Source organism: Brassica napus, chromosome C5, assembly GCF_020379485.1.
Source record: "Brassica napus cultivar Da-Ae chromosome C5, Da-Ae, whole genome shotgun sequence".
Lineage (NCBI taxonomy): Eukaryota > Viridiplantae > Streptophyta > Magnoliopsida > Brassicales > Brassicaceae > Brassica > Brassica napus.
Genome location: NC_063448.1, coordinates 22,843,023 through 22,866,566, shown reverse-complemented (window position 1 = coordinate 22,866,566; position 23,544 = coordinate 22,843,023). Strand labels below are relative to the sequence as shown.

Below are 23,544 nucleotides of genomic sequence, written 5' to 3'. Positions count from 1 at the left end.
TACTGCTGTTATAACTTATTTCCGAATAAGTTTTGACCAAATTAAAATTATATGCTTGAATATGTTCCGGTTTACAATTTTATTCACTGATTTTGTTTTGTAACAGAAGATGAAAAAAACATCGAATACAACAACAAAAAAATAATTTCTTGAACTAGATATACTAAATACTATATAAAAATCAATGCTTAAGGTAATTGTGAGATTGGCAACTGATGAATAAATTACATCAAAGTCGTAAAAAGTGATCGGAATGCAAAGTATTGGATCTATATATGAACATCAAAACCAGACTATAAATTACAACAAAGTAGTAAAAAGTTAATGGAAATGTGTTGTAATTAGAGAGTTTAGAGACTGAATATTTGTGTGTTATTAATGATCAATAGAGGTTCCTTTATATAAGGATTACAAGATAAATATAAATGGAAAGTATCCTAACCTAAACTCACTAGGATTAGGAAAAGTACTAATACATAATAATAGAAAGATTACATCTATTAGGAAAAAGAAAAAGTTTTCTTTTCTCCAAGCTTTGTGGCCGTCTCTCTCTCTCCTAAAGTCGACTCTCTCTCTCCTCTCTCTAGGCTTCGGCCATCTCTCCATCTTCTAGGTATTGGGCCGGTCTCGGTCCGGGTCTGGTTAATGGCAATCCATTCCATGATTTATAACACTCCCCCTTGGATGCCATAACCATACAAGATTTGTAGTACGCTGCATGTTGCCTCATTAAAACCTTATCAGGAAAATCCAGTGGGACAAAACCGTGACGAAGGAAAAAGAGTAGAACACGCACTACTCCCCCTGATGTGAACCTCAGTGTAGGTTTCTACATTCTACGCATCTGGTGCGTGATCTTTCCTGTATATGTATGAAGGGAGTAATCGGCCAAGTTCATTACTAAGCCGTATCTAGACCACTTTGACCTCTTAGGTCGTTTCTCATGTCTCTTGACATCGAGTGTCCCGGTAAAGCATGTGTGCTAAATAATGTGAACCATATTGTTCTCGGGGATCACTATTGGGTCTTTGCAAATCGTGTTTGCATGTGTCCATAGTCTAGACGTGATCATCTACTGTTAACTCTTTACTTTGGTCAGACAAAATAAGTACTTATGGACAATGTACTAGACATGGTTATCATGAACCTATGTCTCGATCTGGCCGATCCATGTCTGGGTCATAGACCTCGTCTATACATGTCCACTACTTGTCTCATGAGTGTTCAAGATCAATGATCATTGATGTGAATTTATAATCTCTTATTATGGCTCTGCGGCCGAAACACTCTCATTGATGTGGACATCGATTTCTTTGCCTTAAGCGGTACCATATCTATCTCGGACATTGTAGTCCTTTATCCATCTCTTGATGGTGTCTCATGACCTTTGTTGTTGTGGATTATATCACACACTAAAATATATATTATTAGGTCATAGATCTCGGCTCTCACAAGCTTATGGACTACAATACATTTGTATCCGGTTGATCTTTCTTCTCTACTAGCCCGTGATCAAGAAGAAGGGCCAGACGCCTTTTAGTCTCAAAAGCCGGACGCGTCTAGTCGAAGAGCCAGACGTTCTTTGCTGAAGAGCCGGACGCCCTTAGATGGACAGAGTCAGACATCTTTAGTTTGAAGGGCCGGGGCCGGACGCTTTTGGTCGGACACCCACATAGATTTATTCTATGCCTACTAACCTCTTTTAGGTTTAGTATAATCACATGAATTTCAAATATATGGACTGTATTGGATTGTCTTTTATACAACTCCAAGATCAATGATCATGCGTGATCAATTTCTTTTACATACTATATGCAGCTGCTTTATGTTTCAGTCCATGAATCAGCTTAGGAACGAAGTTGTTCTTTCATCTTATCCAGTGATCTATATGCTGCTTACTACATCATTTGTATCTAATTTCTTTCTTATGACCAGACGATTTTCAATTTTGAAAATCTGTAGCAGCATCTACCACATAGGAGTTTATCTCCTTATAATCTGTTTCTTTGATCTTTGTGAGTACCTTGTGTAACAAGCTATAATCTAATGCTGTTAAGTAGGAAGACATGAACACACTTACATCATGTACATCTCTCACGGTTTATTTACTTCTCACAAGATCCATCTATTTCACTACTTGAACAGATGGCGTTTCTGTATATGTATATGGCCAATACGTCCATCTCTCTTTTAGATACTTTGAACCTCCACGTCTTATCTTTTCTAATCTCTATGATCTTTTATGATTGTATGAGTACTATTTCGTGGGTTCATGATCCTCGTTCATCTCTTTATGTTCAAGTGCTATAACTTTATGTATCTTTATACAAATGTGTGTGTGTGTCGACACTTTCATGTGGTTCCATTATGTTCCAGACATGATCTATAGATTTGAGATCTTATTATCCAGGACCTTTATTACCTAGTAGCTTGGCGTCCCAAGACTACATGGTTTGGTACCTTAGATGTGTAGCTGCGCAGCCTTTTCTCAATGTCTGGTATGGTTTCTCTTATAATCTAGGATGTGTATTCTATGCACCATTCTTTTCTATCCGAGATTCCTTTATCTTATGGAACACTTGGTCTATCTTGTATAAACTCTATAGCAACTTGATTATGTCTCTTCTAGGACATTCATTTGGTGTTAAGCTGGTTAGTCATTTCTCGGGTCAGTGTCTGGCATTTCGATTAGCTTCTCAATTAGCTAGCTTTATATAATCTTTCTTTGGACTTCTTAAATCATAATGTATAGTCCGAGGATCTTTGTCAAGACAGTGATGGTAAAAACTATTCGTACTTTTAACATTCTTTATCCAGGCTATAATCTTTCTCCTTTAATATTGAATATCCGGATTCATTTGTTTTATGCAATCCGTACTTGGCCACTATTTTAATCACCCATGTTTTGGCTCTCGGTCCTTTAGATTTTGTGGAGAAAGTCCTATTCTTATATATTCCCAATCCTCTTCTGAGGTTCCATCTTAGACGACACATATACGTATGTGGTGGTTTATTCAAAATCTCTTAAGATGGTGTATGTCTGGTTTTATGACCCGTATATAATCTGAGATGAGAATATCTATGCTCACTTATATGGCCTGATGCATATTATCATTCTATACATGTAAATTCATAATGTCCCCAAGCTTATAGACTTTATAGTCTTATCCTTATAGATAATAGTTTACATGGCCGATCATTTATAGGTAATAGCTTACTTGGCCGAACCTTTATAGGTAATGGAACGTGTGCGGCCAAGCCTGCACTATGCGGCCAAGTCACGACCAAGTCACGACCGAGCCGTTTATTCTCATGGTCTCTTCAGCCGGGTAATGGCCTCTTTGGTTTGGCCGTTTGTATCATGGCCTTTACGGCCGAGGAATGGTCCTTTATGGCCGAGTAATGACCGAGCCATATAACATGGTGTCTTAGACCATAGAGGTATACGAACTTGTAGTATTGATCATTGGTTTATTCTCTCTCCCCCTCATGACCATACTATAAGGTCGTGGTGCTTGGGACAATTAAGCCTAATGAGTTTCCCTTTGTGTACATGTTTCACAACGTGAGATCTTTTACGGGATAACTCTGTGCCTTTTCAATCTTTGCATCAGGTTTAGACTTTAGGATGGCTAATCCTATCATGCCATTTAGTGTAAAATTTCGTGGGATATATCTCAATAAGGTTACCACATCTCTTGCCTCTTTATCATACTGATCTGTAGCATAGTTTTGATCAGTAGAGATCATAGGTATAGTCTCGACCACTTTCTTTCAAGGTCTTAGGCGTTTTTCTTCTAAAGGAACTTGTTTCCTTCCTTACCCATTGTTTCTACTTGGAAACCATACATTATAACTTCAATGGGTCACATGTTATTTTGGGTGTGTATAATGCCTTTTAAGGCAATGCCTTAGCCATAGTTTCTTTACTATGCTTACTATACCCATTCATGATTTCTTACTTGGTTTTATGCTCTTTAGGCAACTCTTTAAAATCATTTATATGTTCAAGTAAGATCAGGCAAGACAATGAATTCAAAACCAATTCCATTGTATATATAAAATCGTGAACCATCAAGTAGGTTAAAAGCAAATCACAAAACAAGGACTTTAAAATAAAATGTCGAGATCCCTCTTAGTCAATAGACATGCCGGCCACTCCTTAAGTTATATTGGACACGACTCCCTTGGATTCATCCTGATCCATATCAGTTTTATCTGTATCATGATATCTCATCTCACTGCTCCTCTTTAGTACCTTGTCATTCTCAATCACCGTTAGGCAAGAGCTCAGGTCATTGTAAGTGGTAGAACCTCTTTCTATGTAGATATGTTTTGACAACAAATCTTCTGGATGGAATGTGGAGTATGTCTTGAATAGACAATCATTATCTATTACCTCTTCTCCACATAATCTCAGTTGGTACACGACCCTGGACAAGGCAAAGTGAAACTCGGCCACTGTCTCAAAGTCTTGGAATCTGAGACTCATCCATTCATGTTTGACCTTTGGTAATAATACCATAGTGTATCTGGACTTTAATTTTGTCCAAAGGTCACGAGGATTCTCAATATGTAGATATTGATTTCTTAGTTCCTTAGTGAGATGATGGCGCATTATTGTAATGGCTCTTAACTTTTCACTTTCAATTTCATCATTTCTTTCAATGATACATTTCCCGAGTCCTTTAGACTTCAGGGCAATTGAAGTGTTCATTTCCCGTTCTAGATAATTATCTCCAAAGAGATTTAGAATGGCATAATACATGGGATTAAATCTCGGCATCTGAAATCATATTATCAATCAATTCATTGATTTAGAATTCTTGCAACCAATTCAAATAATCAGTGCATATGATTTCATTAGTCTATTTATGATGCTTAAGCCACACGACTTTGCAATGTGATGTTTAGGCTTCACGATTATTATGTGATACAACGATCTTAAGGATCGGATCATGATGCAATCCGGTTTATAACCATCCGGATACTAGGCCACACGGTCACTTTGATATGCACTAAGCCACACGGCTTTTAATCAATCAAGGGCACAAGGCCGCAAGTGTGAACAATGTATTAGGCCACACGGCCATATACAAAACGGGATCTAAATGCATTCAATCCTATTTCTTAGTTGCATATCTATTTGGTTTTAGAATTAAATAATCTAGCAACCTAACTCTCATTAAATATGTAAATTCTTTAAATCAATCTTTCAAGCTTTAAGTAATGAGAGATTTAAGGTTTCAAGGCCTTTAGGAATTTTAAAATTCGAGATTAGGGTTTTAGTTTAAACAAGATGCATATTCAAGTTTTAAAACAATCCTAATCATAGCTCTAGGCGATCAATCAAATACTCAAGTTTCAAATCAAAATTAAAAAAAAAACCGATTTTCCAAAATTAGGGTTTTAGGGGATTTCGAAAACTTTGATCTTTGATCAAGGGGATTTGATTTGAGATTCAAAAACCTTTAAGGTTCTGATTTTAATTGATCAATGGATCAATCTCGTTTTTAGGTTTTAGATCGAACTTATAGAGCTTCGATTTACTCATAGGGGATTGATTTATTTAACCTATGGCCTTTAGTTTTAGAGATTATATTTTAAGGTTTCAATCTTTACAAAACAACCAAATCCGATTCTTGTTTTCAGATTTCGAATTACCTTTATTTTGTAGGGTTGAACCGGACCACCAAAGTCATATGAACCTCTAGTTGCACATGGACGCGAGCTGGCTCCTTATCGGGTCGCAAGATGGGACGGGACGCGAGCTGTCTGGAACGGTCTTGCGTCTGGTCACGAATGTGTGCTGAGGTAGTCGGACGCGATCGGGACGCGTCTTCTTCTTATCTAGTTCGCGAGCTGCTGCCTCTGCAAGCAGCTGATCTGAATTGCGAGCTTGCTGTGATGCGAACGTGGGCTGGCTCTGTTGTGAACAGGAAGCAATATGAGTAGAACCGTGATCTGGTCAAGCTTGAGATCGTCGGTTCATGGTCAGTAGATGGATCGCGAACAGCTTTGTGTTTGAGATCTTTGCACCAACTCCTCCCAGCTCATGAAATAAAAACAAGGAGTATTAGATCACATGAACACCATAATCTGAACAAGATATCATCCAACAACTAAGGTATGATAAACTTATCTTTCACAGGATTTGAATTTGGCTAGAAAATCTTGTTGGTTCGGATTAGGGTTCCAAAAGACCAAGACGGCGCCGAGTATTGTTTCTGCGAGTGAGGGCGCGTCTGAGATCGGATCGACAAACGGTTTGCGCTGATGGATTCGTCTCGGCAAGAGCTTCAATTTCATATGTGGCTCGTCATATGGTTCCTCGGTGTTTGAGAGATAGATCGATTTTAAGTTGCGCCTGATTTAGGGTTTATGTGTGACGGATTTTAGGTTAGGTTTTGTCTCAAGATTTTGGAGTCTATCGTGCTGATAACGTGTTGTAATTAGAGAGTTTAGAGACTGAATATTTCTGTGTTATTAGTGATCAATAGAGGTTCCTTTATATAAGGATTACAAGATAAATATAAATGGAAAGTATTCAAAACCTAAACTCACTAGGATTAGGAAAACTACTAATACATAATAATGGAAAGATTACATCTACTAGGAAAAGGAAAGGGTTTTCTTTTCTCCAAGCTTTGTGGCCGTCTCTCTCTCTCTCCTAAAGTCGGCTCTCTCTCTTCTCTCTCTAGACTTTGGCCATCTCTCCATCTTCTAGGTATTGGGCCGGTCTCGGTCCGGGCCCGGTTAATGGCAATCCATTCCATGATTTATAACAAAATGCAAATTATTGGAACATATATAAGAGACTATGTTACATTTCCATTCAGGCCAACTACCACTGCAAGTTATCGGGATATAAGATTACGTAGATGAGTGCGTACTCTACATGAAAAACAACTAAACTTAACCTACATTACACATTCACTCACTGTTTTGAAACCCGACCCGAACCCGCAGTTGTCCCGGTAAAACTGGTGACCCAGAATAAATCCGGTTTGAGTTTTGCGAAAAACACAATATTTAAAAACCCAATAAAACCTGCAAAAACTCACTAAAATCCAAAACTAAATTACCAGTTGAACCACTGGTTGAACCACTGGTTGAACAAATTGATAATTTCTACTCCTTTTTTTAGTTTTTAACTATACATTTAGAATTTGTTTTGTATTCTAAATTTATGATAAGTTTTTAGTTTTTTTTTGTTATCGACAATTTGTTACAATGATATTTTACTTTTGGTTTATTTAGATTTGAAGTTTAATTTTATTATTCACATTAAACATTTAAATATTTATGAAATTTAAGTCTTGATATTTTTGTTAGATGTCATAACTCTTAACTTGTTAAAAAAATTAAATAGTCTAAACTATCTTTTTGATATTTTGTATGTCAAACGAAAATAAAAATATAGAAACTAAAGGTAAGTATTATCTAATTTTTTTTGAAACATAAAATATATACATATCCAAAATATTATTTTATGTTTTAAAAATATTTAGAAAATAGTTATTTTAGTTTTATATTTTCATTTTCATAGCTAATATATTATTTTATAATAAAATTATTTAAATTACTAACCGTTGGTCGATCCAATATCCCGGTGATCCGGTAAGTTGTCCGGTTCTGTGTCCGGATCGGGTTTCAAAACATTGATTATTCACTCCACCGTTACTGGAGCGAAAAGAGCTTGATGTTAAATATAGTTAGTGTCCATAAATAATTGTATCACTACCTCTGTCTTAAAACCAAATAGGCTTGTGTTTTACACATTAACTAGGTAGAGATTTGCGTAAGGTGAGATTTTAAAAACATATCTTTCTTTAATAATAGTTTCTAAATTTACAATATAAAACTTTAAATATTAAAACTAAATTACATGGAATAATATGTAAAACAATCAAATATGATACAGGCTAATTAATGATTGGGATGAACTGCATATATAGGCTGATGTTTATATAGAACCAATGGTGTCGAAAAAAAAAAAATATATATATATATAGAAGAACCAATTAGTAGAACCATTAATGCAAAAAAAAAAAAACTGCTATAAAATTGGGTATATTTGACACCAAATAAATAAAATCTTTATAATTGCGGAAATTTGTTCTAATTTACATGCCTGGCTATGACTTTCCTTTAATATTTCAAAGAAATTTTAAAAGCAAATAAGTCTTATAGAGTCATGTCATACATATGCACTATGTGTTTGAAAACTCATCGTTTCATTAACTTTTGATGTGGGCTGCTACGTTTCATAATTATTTACGGTTTAGTGGGTTTTTTGTTCACACCGTGATATAGCCTAAATACAGAGAGATAGCCACTATAATGAAAACATATGTAAAGACTGAAACTTTGGAAACGAGAAGAAAAAGAAGGAACGTACCGTGAGTTTCTGGATGCTACAGACTTCGCCTAGGTTGGAGGCGATATTAACGGTGACGGTTCATTTCGCCGCCATCTCCGGTAACTCAATAACATTCAAGAGTTTAAAATTATTGGCGATGAGTTTTGCAGAGTATGAAGAGGCATAGGGAAGAGGATGATGAGCAACAACACTGAAGAGGTTAAAAAAGAAAATCGAGACAATTAATAAAAATATTCCACAGTTTAAACGGTGGCGAGTAAATCAAATCGGTTTCTCAATTCCGCTATTACTCGATCAAGAGAGAAATATAGTTTTTTCTTGTCCAAAGAAATATAGATATTATCAAAGCAAAAATTGCTCCGAACGAATCATTGCTCCGAACGAATCATAAGAAGATAAGGGAAGCAATCAAAGGTTTTTATTTCATTTTTTAATTAGTTATTGGGAATTAACATGAATGGAAGTGCCATACACGCGCAGAGACATGCGTGTTGGTGAGATATGAGATACATATTTTAAACTTAAAAGGGAAATAGACATGAAGCAATGCGTTCAATTCCCATTGGATCTTTTCTTTTGAGCCTTTTGTTTCAAAGAAAAACGACATAACATAACCGAATTTACTTCGGTTTAGTTTAGATTCGATTCAGCTTAAATGCATGCATGATTTTAAGCTACATAAGTTTCATTCAATAAATAAATCAACGGAAAATTTTATTTTAAGAAATTAGGTTATAAATTCATAAGGCAGAAAACAATAAATAATTAAAAATAATTTTATAATTATCTAGCTATTTATATTTATATAATATTTGTATATCAAAATAACATTAATATATGATTATAATTAATATTTAAATAAAAAACCCGGGCGTAGCCCAGGCTGACCCTAGTAATCTATAAATTAATATCTTAGAGCATCCCCCAACCCCACTCCATAATTTACTGCAAAATGGAGTGGGAAATGGAGGGATGAACAAAAAAAAAAACAAATTACTCCTTTTATGGAGTAATCAATTTTTTGTTTGTTCATTACTTTATTTTCCACTCCATTTTGCAGTAAATTATGGAGTGGGGTTGAAGATGCTCTTAGTTCCGTCATTCCCTTTTTTAGAAAACACATACTTTAAATTACAAAGCAAGCATTCGTGTTAACCAATCACATAATAAATAACTGATATTTTCAAACTAAATGAGAATCCCATTTAATGGAGTACATAATAAGTAAAAACTTTTATGGGAACTAATCTTAAACTGTATAGCTTATTAGGAATATCAAAATTTTGAATACAATAGGTATTCCCATCTATGACCAAAATTTCGGTTGATCAAGCATATCAATTTTATATGTTTATCCTAATCTTAAGACTTGCGTGAACACTGAATATAGCCTAATTTCTTTAGAGCATGAGTACAATGCAAGCAAAAATAAAGAGAAATCATTTTCATTTACTAAAATTACGTTTTTGTCATCGTTTGTCTAAAACGGTAACAGTTAATGTCTTGACTTTGATCTTATCAGTTTGATATTTGCATACACTGCTTGTGTTAATACTGAAAACTGCATCATATAAATTTTATACATTGTATCAAAGTATTAACAGCAAAGGGGAATAGTGCGGCCTGATTTTTAAAGAATTGACGGCAATATATAAAATTCTTAGCAAATTCTTATCTTCAAATTTGTTTAAAAAATACCCAGAACATAGAATATAAATAATTATTTGATAGTTCTTGGCTTCTCCTTTAAAAAAATACCCAGAATTGTTCTAAGTAGACTGCTCAGATACTTAGAATTTGGTATCATGTTTCACCTTAATACCGCCCCTTGCAGTGTTTCTCTTCTGATTTTCCTCGCATCGTAATACCCTGGTTTCCGATTTCGTGAGCATCACGTCAACGAAACTACATTAACAATTCTACTCCCCTCTAATAGGGTGCTGTACCATCCTTACCGGTCATTGCTGTCATGAAGTACCGGGAAAGGAATGTTTGATCCAGAGCCGGGAGCTCTCGACAGGACCGCAGACGCAGTCAAGACAAGGAAGAGATCATAAAAGTTCCAGAATTCGACTACACAGACCTTGTTGAAAAGTATAAACTGTCCCTTGTTGGGAGGATGTTCCATCGAGATGGTAGAAGTGTTGATGCTTTAATCAAACACATGCCGAAACGAAGTATCTGGGATGTGGAAGGCAGAGTACGGGGAACAAACCTTGGGAATAATAAATTCCAATTTGATTTCGACAAGGAGGAGGATCTCCAAAAAGTTCTTCTTCGTAGACCAGGTCACTTTAACAAGTGGACCTTTTCCTTAGAAAGATGGATACCAACGATAAAGGAGGACTATCCAAACTCGTTACTCTTGTGGGTAACTATCACCGGAGTACCGACGCATTACAAGAAAGATGAATCATACAGAAGCATTGGTAGTGCTTTGGGAGAGGTAGACACGGTGGATGTTGAAAAGGGAAGGGTTAGAGATGTTGTTAATGCTGATGAACCCTTGCAATTCAAAAGGAAAGCTGGATATGCGAACGGTGATGTCATCAAAGTATCTTTGATTTATGAAGAGCTACACCGATACTGTTTTACCTGCAAAAGAATTTCGCATGAAGAAGGTACGTGCCCTGAGCTGACTCCAGAACAGAGAGAAGCCAATCGCATTGCCCGTTTGGAAAGTAAAGAGAAAGAGGAGCTGGCTGCCAGAGAGGCTTTCTCTGCACCAGTTAGAGGTCGCGAACTGCATAGGGGCTTCGAGAGCCACGCGAGGACCATCGATACCCATCCAAGACTCCCCCGTGATGTGGACACTGATAGGAGACGTCAGGAACAACCACAAAGAAGAGAGGAGAGAACCAGATATGGACAAGCTCAGAGAAAAGAGCATGGTGATCTAAGATCAAAGATTTTAAGCAAAAGAGAAGATCTCACAAAGAACGTTTGGAATAGAATTGATCATAGCTTTGAAGAAAGAAATCCCCTAGATCGGGAGAGATATCATCCCTACAGAAGGGATAGACATGAGGAGTCGAAATATAGCAGCAGAGACTTTGAAAATCAATCCATGAGAGGCCGTCATGGCGATTTGGCCTCCTCCTCTAGCTGGAGAGTAAAAGGCTTTAGTCTAGAAAGCAGGGGTCGAAACCAGGTGCAAACGAACAAAGATCAGCAATATATGCGCAGCAAAGTGGATCTTCCATCAAAATCAACCAGGAACTCACCAGACTCCCAAAGGACTATCTCTGAAACTCATAGATATAACAGAGGGGATGGCGCAGGAAGAAGACAACACTCACCTAGACTGCAGCCACGAATGGAATGGCGACCGACTCGAGAGCCAGAGAAAAGGGGAGATGAACAGAGGGCTCCCTCTCCTAACCGAAGGAATGAGAGAGAGGCGGTAAGGGATACTGAACATGAAAGTAGACGAAAGCTTAAGGGGAAGGTAACTGCAGAGAACACAAGTGAAAAAGAAACAAACTTAACTCCAATTCGCGAGGCAAGTGGAATCCTGAAGATTTTTGACCCAGTTCAAACTAAGCTCCCTGTTAATCAGGCGATCATGGAGAAAGAAAAGGAAATGGTGACCTCTCCAGAACGAGTGATATCACTGCGAAGCTCTTTTGAGACTGGTGCTCCGTCCCTTAACAGGCCAAGTCTAGAAGAACTGTATAAGCCAGCGGATGACGAGCAGGACATGACGGAGGAGCTGAAAGAATTTGATGAACATTATGCCAGCGTGCAACTCGAGATGGATGAGGACATGATGGACAACGATGACCTGCTTGATGAAACTATGGTGGAAGAGACGATGGTTCCAGAGTCCCAAACCGCAGGTATACAAAATTTGGAGCTTCAAAACGAAGACAGAAGAATCCGGGCTACGCCTGGGTTTATACAAATAGCATTGTATTTAATATTTGTATTACAATATTATATCTATTTATAAAAATATAAATAGTAATTGAATTAGAAATGAATAAAACTTGCAACTTATTGTTTTTATTATCTAAAATATGTATGTGATGATGAACAAATGTGAAATGAATCAAAAATTGTTAAACTTTAGTTATTATCCAAAATATTATTTTTTACATATTTTGGTTATTTTGAAAATATATTATTAATCTTAACATCACATTTTTTATATTTATTATTCAAATCATGTTTAATATTTTATTTCTGTATTATTTAATTTTTTATAATATATTTTATTACTATATAATTTATTTTTACATTGTTTTCTATGTAAATAGGTAATAATTATTGTTATAGGCCAATGTAAAAAAACTTTTCTTAATTTAAAACAGAGTTTTTTGGTCTAATTTTAAAGACAGGGTTACGTTCTAATAAACCAAAATACCCAATTACAACAAAGAACATGACAAAGGTGTATTGTGGGTGGTTTTTTCCTTTGTCGTTCAAATCCTCTTTCTTTTTATATGAAGTGATGTAGTACTATTTTCTGTATTTTAATATTTTTTCTTCAATATTTCTTTAAACTTTTTTAATAATGTCTATAAGCTTGTTATAATTTTAATACAAAAATTTATGACGTTACCATGATGTTCGTACTCTTATAGATCCAACAATAAGTTAATCCTTCTACATAAGAGACTGACTAATTTTTAATCTTAAAACTATTCAAAGAAAAGTTATAGTCCAAACTTTATTTTGATGTACCATATATTTAAAGCGATAGTTTAGATAATTGATGATCAATAACTTTAAAAATTTATAATATTTTGTGTAATTCAAATACTTTTGAGTCAGCAATACTTATTTGTGTTAATGAGTCAAAAACTCCATATATTGTTTTTGGATAGTCAAAAACAATTCAATAGACCAAAGCTTTGGAATATTATTTTTGAATGAGAAAATGAACATGTCTCTGGAAAAATTCAAGTCTCCTTGTAAATATATAGTAACCGTGACTTTTAAAATTTATATATATATGAAGACATAAATAATTTAAACGGCCAGTAATTCCAATCAGTTACCTAAACCACATCCATGTAAAACCACTTGTTCACTCGCACAGTCCTTCAGCTTTGTTGCATGTTTCAGCCCGTCCTTCTCTTGATCAGGATATTCCAATACGTAGTTATGATCATATCCAATACCCACCTCTCCTGTAGACTCGCCTATCCATTTCTTGTGGTGAAAGCGAAAGGAGATCCTTTTCCCGTAAGGATCTCGCATGATCTGTGTGTGGATCAAGGGTGATATGTGGACCCCAAATCTGTATCATGTGGTCAAGAATGTTCCATGAGTCATTACCCGGCAAGTTCCAGTACGTATTCTGAGCTAAGTTAATTGGAGTGTTTTTGTTCTCTTCAGATGCCTCCATGTTAAGTTTCATGGTAGTTTCTGACATGAGAATGTATGTCAGTGTGTTAGAAACTGCACCAGGATAATCTATCCAAGAGGTATAAGATAATGATGAAAAAAGATCTTTTCCTCAACGTTAATCCCATATATAGATGTATGGACCTTCTTCTCGACCAGATATGTGATATTTGAAAGTGATGAAAGGTCTTTCACCGTCTTCTGCTACGTCCCATATTTATGAGTAACATTTATGTTTTAAACATATCTGATGAACTTTGCAAAATGCTATATAATCATACATAAGAAGAGATAAGTGTTACGTACCATGGAGGCTGTTTAGAGGCTTATTGATGGGTCGAATCCGCTGAGTCTACATTTGCCGTCTTAGATCCAGTTTGCCACACGACCAACTATGCCCCTGAAGTAGCGTGGAAGCTCATATGTTTCAGAAGTATAGATAACCCACAAATTCATTAGACTATTGATTCAACCACAAGAGACCTGACCATATATTTGACAATATAATCCAAATTCAAGAACAAACCAAAACAAATAAGAGATGGCAACCAAATTAAAACGATGATCCATATTAAAAAAAAAAGTAAAAATGAAATCTGCTGCTTATAATGAAACCCTATGCTCGTGAGAGCCCAGACTTCACCTTCCTTCTTTGAACCACGGTGAAAAAACAAACGACACACACAACAATAAAAATGGTGGTTGTGGTTAATGACAATGGCTCATTCACCATTGTTTGATCATCTTAGCCCAAGCAGTGTTACCTGCATATAAGCCTCAACTCACATATTTAAAACTGTATTGTGTAAATAAATCCACAGTGATTTTCAATGTCTGAGAATATAATTTTAACAGAAGATTTTACATTTTGAATAGTTTTTCTTACATTGCAATCAAAAGAGCGAGCAAGGACTATGGCTGCGTTACGCTCTTGTTTGTTCTGACTAAAAAGGTTAGAAATTTAGGCTCTTTTCTGGTTGCCCGAACAATGCCTTGGCATGAGCTTTAATATTGCCTCTACCTCCACAGAGCTGAATATTTGAATACCAAAAAAACATATACACTTGTAAAAGAGTTTCATAGAATGTCAAAAGAGTTCTTTTTTTGTGTGAAATAGCATGAAGAATCACAATCTCAAGATACCTGCATATATGTCAATTACATTTCTCTTGCCTTTGTGATCCATCCTAGAGATAATTTTATTCTCGTCTTCCAAGGGTAAAGACATGAGATCAGGATGCAGTCTTGTTCATTCATCTGTAATATAATCACCTGAAAAAGAGTTTGAAATGTTCAGCTTAGTGGAACATAAACTCAATGCAACTCTTTCCCAAAAAAAAAAAAAAAACAGATGAACGTTGTAACATACGCTGAATTCACTGTTTGAATTTTGAATCAGAGACTCTACTCGGGATTCCAAGCAAGAATCTGCAGTTCGATAAGCCCATCATTCACCTTACTGCCACTTAAAATTTTGAATCGTGGATGGTTTTTGTAAAACCAACCAGGATCAACTGGACCATCTATTGTAATGCGACTTCCCCTCCATTTGAGAGAATGTCTGCATATAATATCCTTCGAACATCAATTGGTTCTGGAGCATATCCTGATTGGTGGCACAGGAGTCCAAAATATGACATGCTCAAGCTAAAATTTCTTTATTAAAAAAACAAAAGATGAAGCAAAAAAACAGGAACAAATACCATATATAGGTTACCTTCCTCTGGTTTCACATGCTGCACAATACAAGAGGATCGAACAGTTGGAAAGATCTATATCCCTCCTTCAATAGCTTCCTAATAAGACCGTGGAAGGGAGAGTTTTCAAGGACTTGGTAAATCAAAATCATTCAATATATGAGGAGTGGTCATTAATTCATCAGTAAACATAAGAGATTAAAGATAGAAATCTGAAAACGAAAGAAATATCTGGAGTGACGGATCTAATATGAAATGTATCTGGAGCCACGGATCAAATACCTTTTAGATACAATAACTTAAATTAGTTTTTTAATCGTACTCTCAGATCTTTCTGCTCAAATACGTAAAAATCTGGACCGAGCTTTGTGCATCACAAATACAACAGAGTATAACACAAATCAGAAGACATACTTATTTCCTCTTTTTTTTGAACTAAGACACACTTATTTCCTCTTATTCCTTGAAGAAAACAAAAAAAAATCAAAAGCAAAACCTTGACAGCCTTCTTTTCTTCCGTTCAAGTTTTTCCTCTGTGAGGATCTTCTTCTCTTCTTTGGTCTCCTAATTTCAGATAACAAACATAAGATTCTCCTACTTTACTAACGGCGCAGCAATTCAAAATTTGGCAATAATCACGTACCATTGTTTCAAGTAGAGGATAAATAAGATTTGGGGAAATACTTAAAATAGATGTATCGGTTACTCTCAGCTTCTTCTTGATGCAAAGCTGATTATGAGGACATGAATATGATTACACGACCATCACTCATCTATGAGACTCATCACCATTGATTCTTTCTTTTTTGACCGAAGGAGGTGATTTCAAGGTGGTTCGATAAGAATCAATGTTATAATTAGAAATCTGAAACAAAATTAATGGAGAGGGAAGAGAAAAAGAAAACAGTTTGGAAAGTGAAAGCAAAATAAGAGTTATAACTTTTTCGTTTTGGAAGAAGAAGAAAGGCAAAGGTCTATGATTAATTATTTTTCGGAGAAGCGCAATTGTCTTAAGAAAATTGATGTGGTAATTTAGAAATGATAGGACACTTAAATGTATTTTGATTGGTGGATTATTTAATCTGATGTGGATAGTTTTAGAGTAGAGTATATTCTTTTTTTAGTATTGTTAGAAAAACATAATTTCTAACGCAATTTTTCTCAACAATTCAAAAAACATAATTTCTAAATTAAATAATTCTAAATTTCTAAACACATCCATGTCAATCCACATTCCCTTAAATAGCGCGTGTATCAAACGAACCAACCACAAGAGGCTCCTGACGCCAGCGTCTCTACGAAGCCAAATAACGTCCCGCCGTTTTCATCTTTTGCAAAACGGCATGACTTCGTTACCGAATAAAGTAAACCGGCACGATTTCGACGAAAACGTCGGTACCAATCAGGGCTGGGCATAAAATCTGGAACCCGGAATCCGAGTTTAAAGTACTCGCGCTATGTCATTCGTTGAAACTATTATATTTTAAAATGCGGAAATAATATTTATTATCTAGACAAAGGAAAAAAAGAGAGGTAAATCTCTGAATCATCTTTATATCAGTCGCTTTCGAAAATTCAAAGCTGCTTCAAATCATTTCAACGTTGAAGCTTCTAGAGATTCGATTAGGTTTTGAATTTAAAGAATCTCTGGGTTCAATTGCTCTTTGTGATCGGGATTGAATTCGATTGGGCATGGCTCAAGCTGTAGAAGAATGGTACAAACAGATGCCGATTATAACCCGGTCGTATTTGACGGCGGCTGTTGTCACCACCGTCGGATGTTCGCTCGAGGTATTGTATGCTTCCTCTTTCTTCGAGAATCGATTTGATTCCTTGCTTAAGGGAATGTGGATTGACATGGATGTGTTTAGAAATTATGTTTTTGAATTGTTGAGAAAAATTGCGTTAGAAGCGCAATTGTCTTAAGAAAATATCATACATATTTTTATAAATACAATGCTATTTGTAAGTATTTAACGGAAAAAACCAATAAACTAACTTTATTTAGTGAATTAAACTCTCGCAAGTTATAATTACCACTGCTACCAATAAATCTTTAGTTTAGGAGTTTCTACATTAAATAAACATAGTTGAAGGGTTTTACCATAAAAAATAAAAAATCCAAAATATAATAACATTATCTAAAAATTAGTAACTTTAATTTGCAAAATTAATATTTTTAAAAGTTCATGTAAATATACGAGTCTGATTTGTTTTAAAATCAGCATTATATATGTATGTATAAATTAAAAATATAAAACCCCAAAAAGTATAACACTAATTATCTAAGGATTTACCTGTAATAAAATTACTAAAAGATTAAAAATGTAAAAAACAAGAAAATATAATAAAAATTATATCTTGTCTAATAAAAATGTAATAATAAATCTTTAGATAATTTTTATTATATTTTCTGAAGTTTTACATTTTAATTTATACATATATAATGTTGATGTTAAAAACATATCAAACTCATATGTTTACAAATTATTTTTTAAAAATGCTAATTTTGAAAACTTAAGTTACTAATTTTTAGATAATATTATAAAATTTTCATTTGTTTTAAAATCAACATTATACATGTATAAATTAAAAAGTAAAAACTAAAAAAATAACAAAAATTGTCTAAAGATTTACTTGTAATAAAATTACTAAAAGATTAGAAATCTAAAAAAAACAATTTTTTTTATAAAAATTATATCTTATCTAATAAAAATGTAATAATAAATCTTTAGATAATTTTTATTATATTTTCTTGGTTTTTACTTTTTTTTTAATTTATAGATATATAATGTTGATGTTAAAAACACATCAAACTCATATATTTACAAAAACATTTAAAATGATAATTTTGAAAACTTAAGTTATTAATTTTTAGATAATATTATAAAATTTTGATTTTTTTTGATTTTTTTTTTAAATTTAAATGGTAAAACTCCTCAACTATGTTTCATTAATGTATAAACCCCTACACTAAATATTTGCCGGTAATATTGGTAATTATGACCTGTTAAGATTTAATTCATTAAATAGAGTTAGTTTGTGAGTTTTTTTCGTTAAATATTTAGTTGGAGGTTTTTACCCAAAACAAAATTAGTTAAAGAGTTTTATAGTTAAAAATCTTTACAAATATATAAGATTGCCACATTAATATTATTTTTTTTTTTTTTTTTTTTTTTTTTGACGTCAAAAGGCTATTCTATTACTCAAACTTGAGGTGGTCTGGGTAACCAAACCGGAATAGAACAACCAACAAAATGTAACTCTCTACGAAAAGATCTAGCAGTCTTGGCTAGAAAATCTGCTGTCTGATTTTGCGCCCGTGGAACGTAAGTGATGTTGAAGTCCGGGAAACATATCTGTAACGTCTCTATTCTCTCCAATTCCGTCGCAAAGCTTGGCCACGCCTGAGGATCCTTAACCATAGAAATCAGTTCCTTACAGTCTGTCCCAAAGCTCTGGCAGGTCGAGTGCTGCAGCATACTCTCCATCGCCCACCGCAGTGCTTCTACCTCTGAATGCAAGGCTGATTCACGTCGAGGGAAGTTTTTTGTCCCCATAAGCTGACTATTCCCAGAGCTATCCATCAATGTCCATCCACATCCACTAAAGTTAGCTGAAAGTGTCCAAGAACCATCTAATAAACAAATATTTCCCAAGCATACGGCTTGGGGTTCCTCATTTATAGATTGCCACATTAATATTAAATGTCCTTCTTTTTATCATTTTGTTTTTGCTTGGTCCACAATTTCATCTGTTGATTTGCTGATAGCACAATATTTTGATTGAATATTGTAGTGATACAAACTACACTAGTTCATATGTTATGATACTTAAACATCATTTTTTTTATCATAAAATAACATTTAATAAATTTGCTTCTAGTTCTTGTTGGAGCACCTGTCTGAGCATGAATCGACACAGTCCACAACTTTGTCTACATCTGATCATTCCACGAACAACAGAGAAAAAACATCAACTAAATAAAATAAGATCTATAATAGTAAATACTATATATGACAAAAAGAAAGATATATATATATATAGTTATCGATTGATAAGATATTTTCATATAATCAAGAATGAAAATGTGTTTGTGCTAACCAAACAATATATCTTTCTTAGAAATAATAAAGAAACTTACTGGGATTTTGGAGAGAAGAAAGAGGAAGACAATGATGAGTAGCACAACCAAGTTTACAGTACAAATCATTATGATCAATTTTTTCGTTTGCCGAAATCATTTGAGAAGGAGGAGAAACAATATTTGATGTTGGAGGAGGAAGACAAGTCATGAAACAAGTGAATGGACACATCAAACCAGTTGGAAACTTCTTCTCAATGGCACAACTCACAATACAACCTGGGAAACAACTTCTAAAAGGATAAGCTTGAGCTTGAACTTCTGTTTGAACGACAAAGTTCCCAATGACTATAATGAACATTATAGTTACTCTTTTGCTTTCCATTTTTTTTAAGTTTGAAAAGATGATTACAAAATTGGAGGTAACTTAATTTTTTGTTAATCGTGGTTGTTGCTAACTTATGTTATTAATGTTTGTTTATATAGGTATTGTGGACCTTCTGCATATATTAACAAAAAAGAAAGAAACAAATATTATGTAATAGTTAACATATATACAGTCTAAAAACGTTACATATCAGGTGTATAATTATCTTTTAGTTTTATTTGTTTCATACTTGGTGATTATATTATTCTGTTTGTAGTAAAAGTTTTCATTAACGTAAATATGTGCAAGTTGTTTCAGGTATACATCTACTTAAATACATGAATTCTATGTATCATGAAGATGTCATATGTGTAATACTCTTTTAAAAATATGTGTATTAAGGTTTCTGTTTTAGTGCTTATACTTTTCCATTTGTGAGGTAAGATTTTGCATCAATGTAAATATGTGCAAGTTGTTTTCAGATATATCTCTACTTAAATACATGAATCTACTTCACGCGCCTCTAGATTAAGACCCGTGCCTTGCACGGGATGAGCATTATATAGTTTCAAAATTAACGTGGTTGTTTAATATTTTTTAATTTATTATTCATAATCATTGATTGTCATAATATATAATTTATAATCGTTTTAAATTAAGCTCTATACCATATAAAATACATAAATATTTTAGTTTTGAAATTAATTTTGAAATGTTTTTTTGATAAAAGCTTTGAACAAACATTGAGAACTTAATTTTTTTTTTTAATTATAAATTACTAAAACTATTAATCTAACAATGAAAATTTTGTTCAGTAATTTAAAATTTTTGCTATAAAAGATACAAATGATCAAAAAAACATATGAGTAGAAATCATCATTTAATAGACATTAATATTAAAAATATATTATGTATGTTAATATCATTTAAATTTAATTATATATCCTATCAAATAGAAAAAAATATTGTTTGGATTAATAAAATTGATTTATATGTTTGCACCAGTTTAATTATATATAGAATCGTTACTGACTTTTAATTATTCAATATATATTTATTATTTCATAATATGTAAAAAATATAATAGATAAAATAATTTATCTATATAATGTTCATCCTGCCCAATAATCTAGTTTTGTAGTATCATGAACATGTGTAATAGTGTTTTAAAGAAATGTATTAATGTCTATGCAAAACAATACGTTCGCTGATTGTCACGTATTATATATTGCATTTAGATTCAATCGTTTAGAGTAATGAGTATAAAATAATACTAATTCCTAAAATATGCATATATCAGTTTTAAAGCAGTACACAGTGATAATATATATATATATATATATATTATTATTATTATTTTTTTTTGTAACAATGATAATATCTGTGTGGGTTTCTCAAGAATGAAAAAATTAAAGTTAATTAAAAAAAGGATGAGTTTTCTTTCACGGAAGACTTTAAAATGTTTTTAGAAACTGGTTCTAGAGATGTTAATCTGTTAGTGGATGATGAAATGATCTTTTGTTTGATAACAGAGAAAATAGAAAAAGCAAAAAAAAAAACACATAAACTAAATTTGTAGATAATATAAGAAATTATATAAGAAAACAAAACAGTTTGATATCGTGGTTACTTAACTTTGACGTGAACGTAATATTCTGAGAAAAATTAGGAAGAAATACCTAAAAATTAGGGATCGAAAATGTTTTTTCTTTAGTTGATTATTTTTAATTTTTTTTGTAAAATATTTTCTATTTGTCAAAATTTCATTTGTCAAGTGACTTGTGCTTTAGTATATAACGGATTAACTATATTATGGACTAACATTAAGGTCAAGTTGAAATACACTTAAAATCACATAGTGAAATGCAATTAGAATCCCTCCAATATAAGGAAAAATATAAATTATCGCCACCAATTCATGATCTGTGATCTCATCTTTAGGACCTTTCATATTATGTATGCAATTTATGATTGAAAATTATAGAAAGTTATATTCAGATGATCTCCACACAAATTTAGGTTATTAATTTATAGGAATTTTATATGTGATATGAAAATCCTTGATTGTCTTCTTTACCTTATTAGGTTGATATGCAATTATTATAGTTTGACGTGATTAATATACATTTCAAATCCAAGTCTCCAAAACGGAATCCTTGATATGTAATTCGAATCAATACTATTAAAACTGAATGGCCTTTTTTGAGTTGCCCATCTGTTTTAACAATATTAAACCAATGTTTTTGTTTATTTTATATTCAACGCTTTTCTTTTTAATGCAACACTTATTTCTTTAAAAAAATGTCTTTCCCTTTTTGCTGTAACTAAACGCGTGTATGCAATCTAGAACATTGATGGAACATTGTGTATGCAATCTTAAACCATCGGGACAATTTCTTGAATGTACCATTTTTTATGAAACTTATATCATCATGTTTCAACATTTAAGTTTTTCAGGTACAATCGATGTTGTGTTTTTTATTCGTCAAGCTTCGACATTTGAAGTATACATTCTTAACTGTGAAACTATACATTCAGTTCATTTTTATTAAAGTATCATTTAGTTCAAATCGATTGCAAGCTTATCAACACACATGCTGCTCTATTCAAAATTATACATAATGTGATCACGAAAAAAATGTTCAGTCATTTTATATACCGAAGCTATTAAGTTTAAGATGTGTGGAGACGATCCCCAAATACAAATATGTTTAATTTATTCATTAATTTTTTAAAATTAACACAGCAGCCTAATTATATGGATAATCACTAAACAAAAAATATCGGCCAACTGTGCAATATACTCGGCGAATGTATTCAATTTGCAGATCTTTTGCAAATCACGAACCAAAAAAAAATTACCATAAAATAAAAGGCTAATATTTAGGAAACTATTCTATATTTTCTAAAGTCACGTAAATTTAGTATAAGAAACGAAAACTTTGCAGTTTTTATACTTAACAATAACGAATAATCTAAATCATAAATACCCAGCCAATCATATATTCTCATATCTTCAACGTAACAATAACATAAAATCAAAACAAGAAAGCGTGAATTTGGTAACTGAAATATCGATAATAATATACCAGAAAATCTAATGTTACATAACTTGAATAAACTTGATTGTCAAGATAATAGGTTTTCCTAAACTCACGGCCTCTATTTTATAAATAAACTAAATTGGAATATTCTAAATCTGATGCTTTTACTTGTCTTATATATATTGAGGATCTACACTCAAACCAGACACGTCATCTACACTCAAAGCTTCTTTTCTAATATACCAGGGGTGGGCTTCGCGCGAAATATTATTTTATTATTACTAAGAACATGTTTTTTTTTGGATAATGTAATTATGTTATCGTTTTTATTTGTTAAGATCATTATTTGATGTTTTTAGTTTGTTATGTAGTATGTAATAAGTTAATATATTTTGCGTTTGTTTTTTTTTTTGAATAATGTGTTGTTGTGTGTATAGTACTTGTTAGTAGTCAAATGAGTCTCTAACGTAAACTAATATTGAATTTCAATAACTTTGCATCTACGCATTTGTTGATTCTAAGATTAACGGTCTCATCGTCAAAATTGTATTATATTTTTTTCATATTTTTGAAAATTATAATTTTTATGATGTTTTTTGTCCTCTCCCCATATTTTA

General features: G+C 33.1%; 1 protein-coding gene and 1 long non-coding RNA gene across 6 annotated transcripts; both read right to left on the bottom strand.

Moving 5' to 3' along the window:
- Positions 1-13,238: 13,238 nt before the first annotated feature.
- Positions 13,239-17,222, bottom strand: LOC106362942. 5 transcript variants are annotated; one of them, XR_007323571.1, is made up of 8 exons: positions 16,076-17,222; positions 15,929-15,996; positions 15,453-15,531; positions 15,105-15,341; positions 14,879-15,007; positions 14,622-14,766; positions 14,042-14,135; positions 13,239-13,756 (listed from the first exon to the last, which is right to left on the bottom strand). It is a non-coding gene; the product is annotated as an uncharacterized LOC106362942 (long non-coding RNA). The 5 variants fall into 5 exon arrangements; XR_007323570.1 differs by having other exon boundaries at positions 14,042-14,766; positions 15,105-15,163; positions 15,241-15,341; XR_007323569.1 differs by having other exon boundaries at positions 13,239-13,936; positions 14,042-14,766.
- A 1,394-nt stretch (positions 17,223-18,616) lies between these two features.
- LOC111210535 (thionin-like protein 2) lies at positions 18,617-19,901 on the bottom strand. Its single transcript, XM_022710993.2, has 2 exons — positions 19,577-19,901; positions 18,617-19,375 (listed from the first exon to the last, which is right to left on the bottom strand). The coding sequence occupies exons 1-2, from the start codon at positions 19,899-19,901 to the stop codon at positions 19,314-19,316; spliced, it is 387 nt and encodes a 128-aa protein (XP_022566714.1). The 3' UTR covers positions 18,617-19,313.
- Positions 19,902-23,544: the final 3,643 nt, after the last annotated feature.

What these genes read in the sequence shown, in the direction of transcription:
- LOC111210535 (XM_022710993.2), bottom strand. Translation starts at nt 19,901, where the DNA reads ATGGAAAGCAAAAGAGTAACTATAATGTTCATTATAGTCATTGGGAAC. An exon ending in TTCTTCTCTCCAAAATCCCA is followed by an intron (nt 19,376 to 19,576) that starts GTAAGTTTCTTT and finishes TGGAATGATCAG; the next exon opens with ATGTAGACAAAGTTGTGGAC.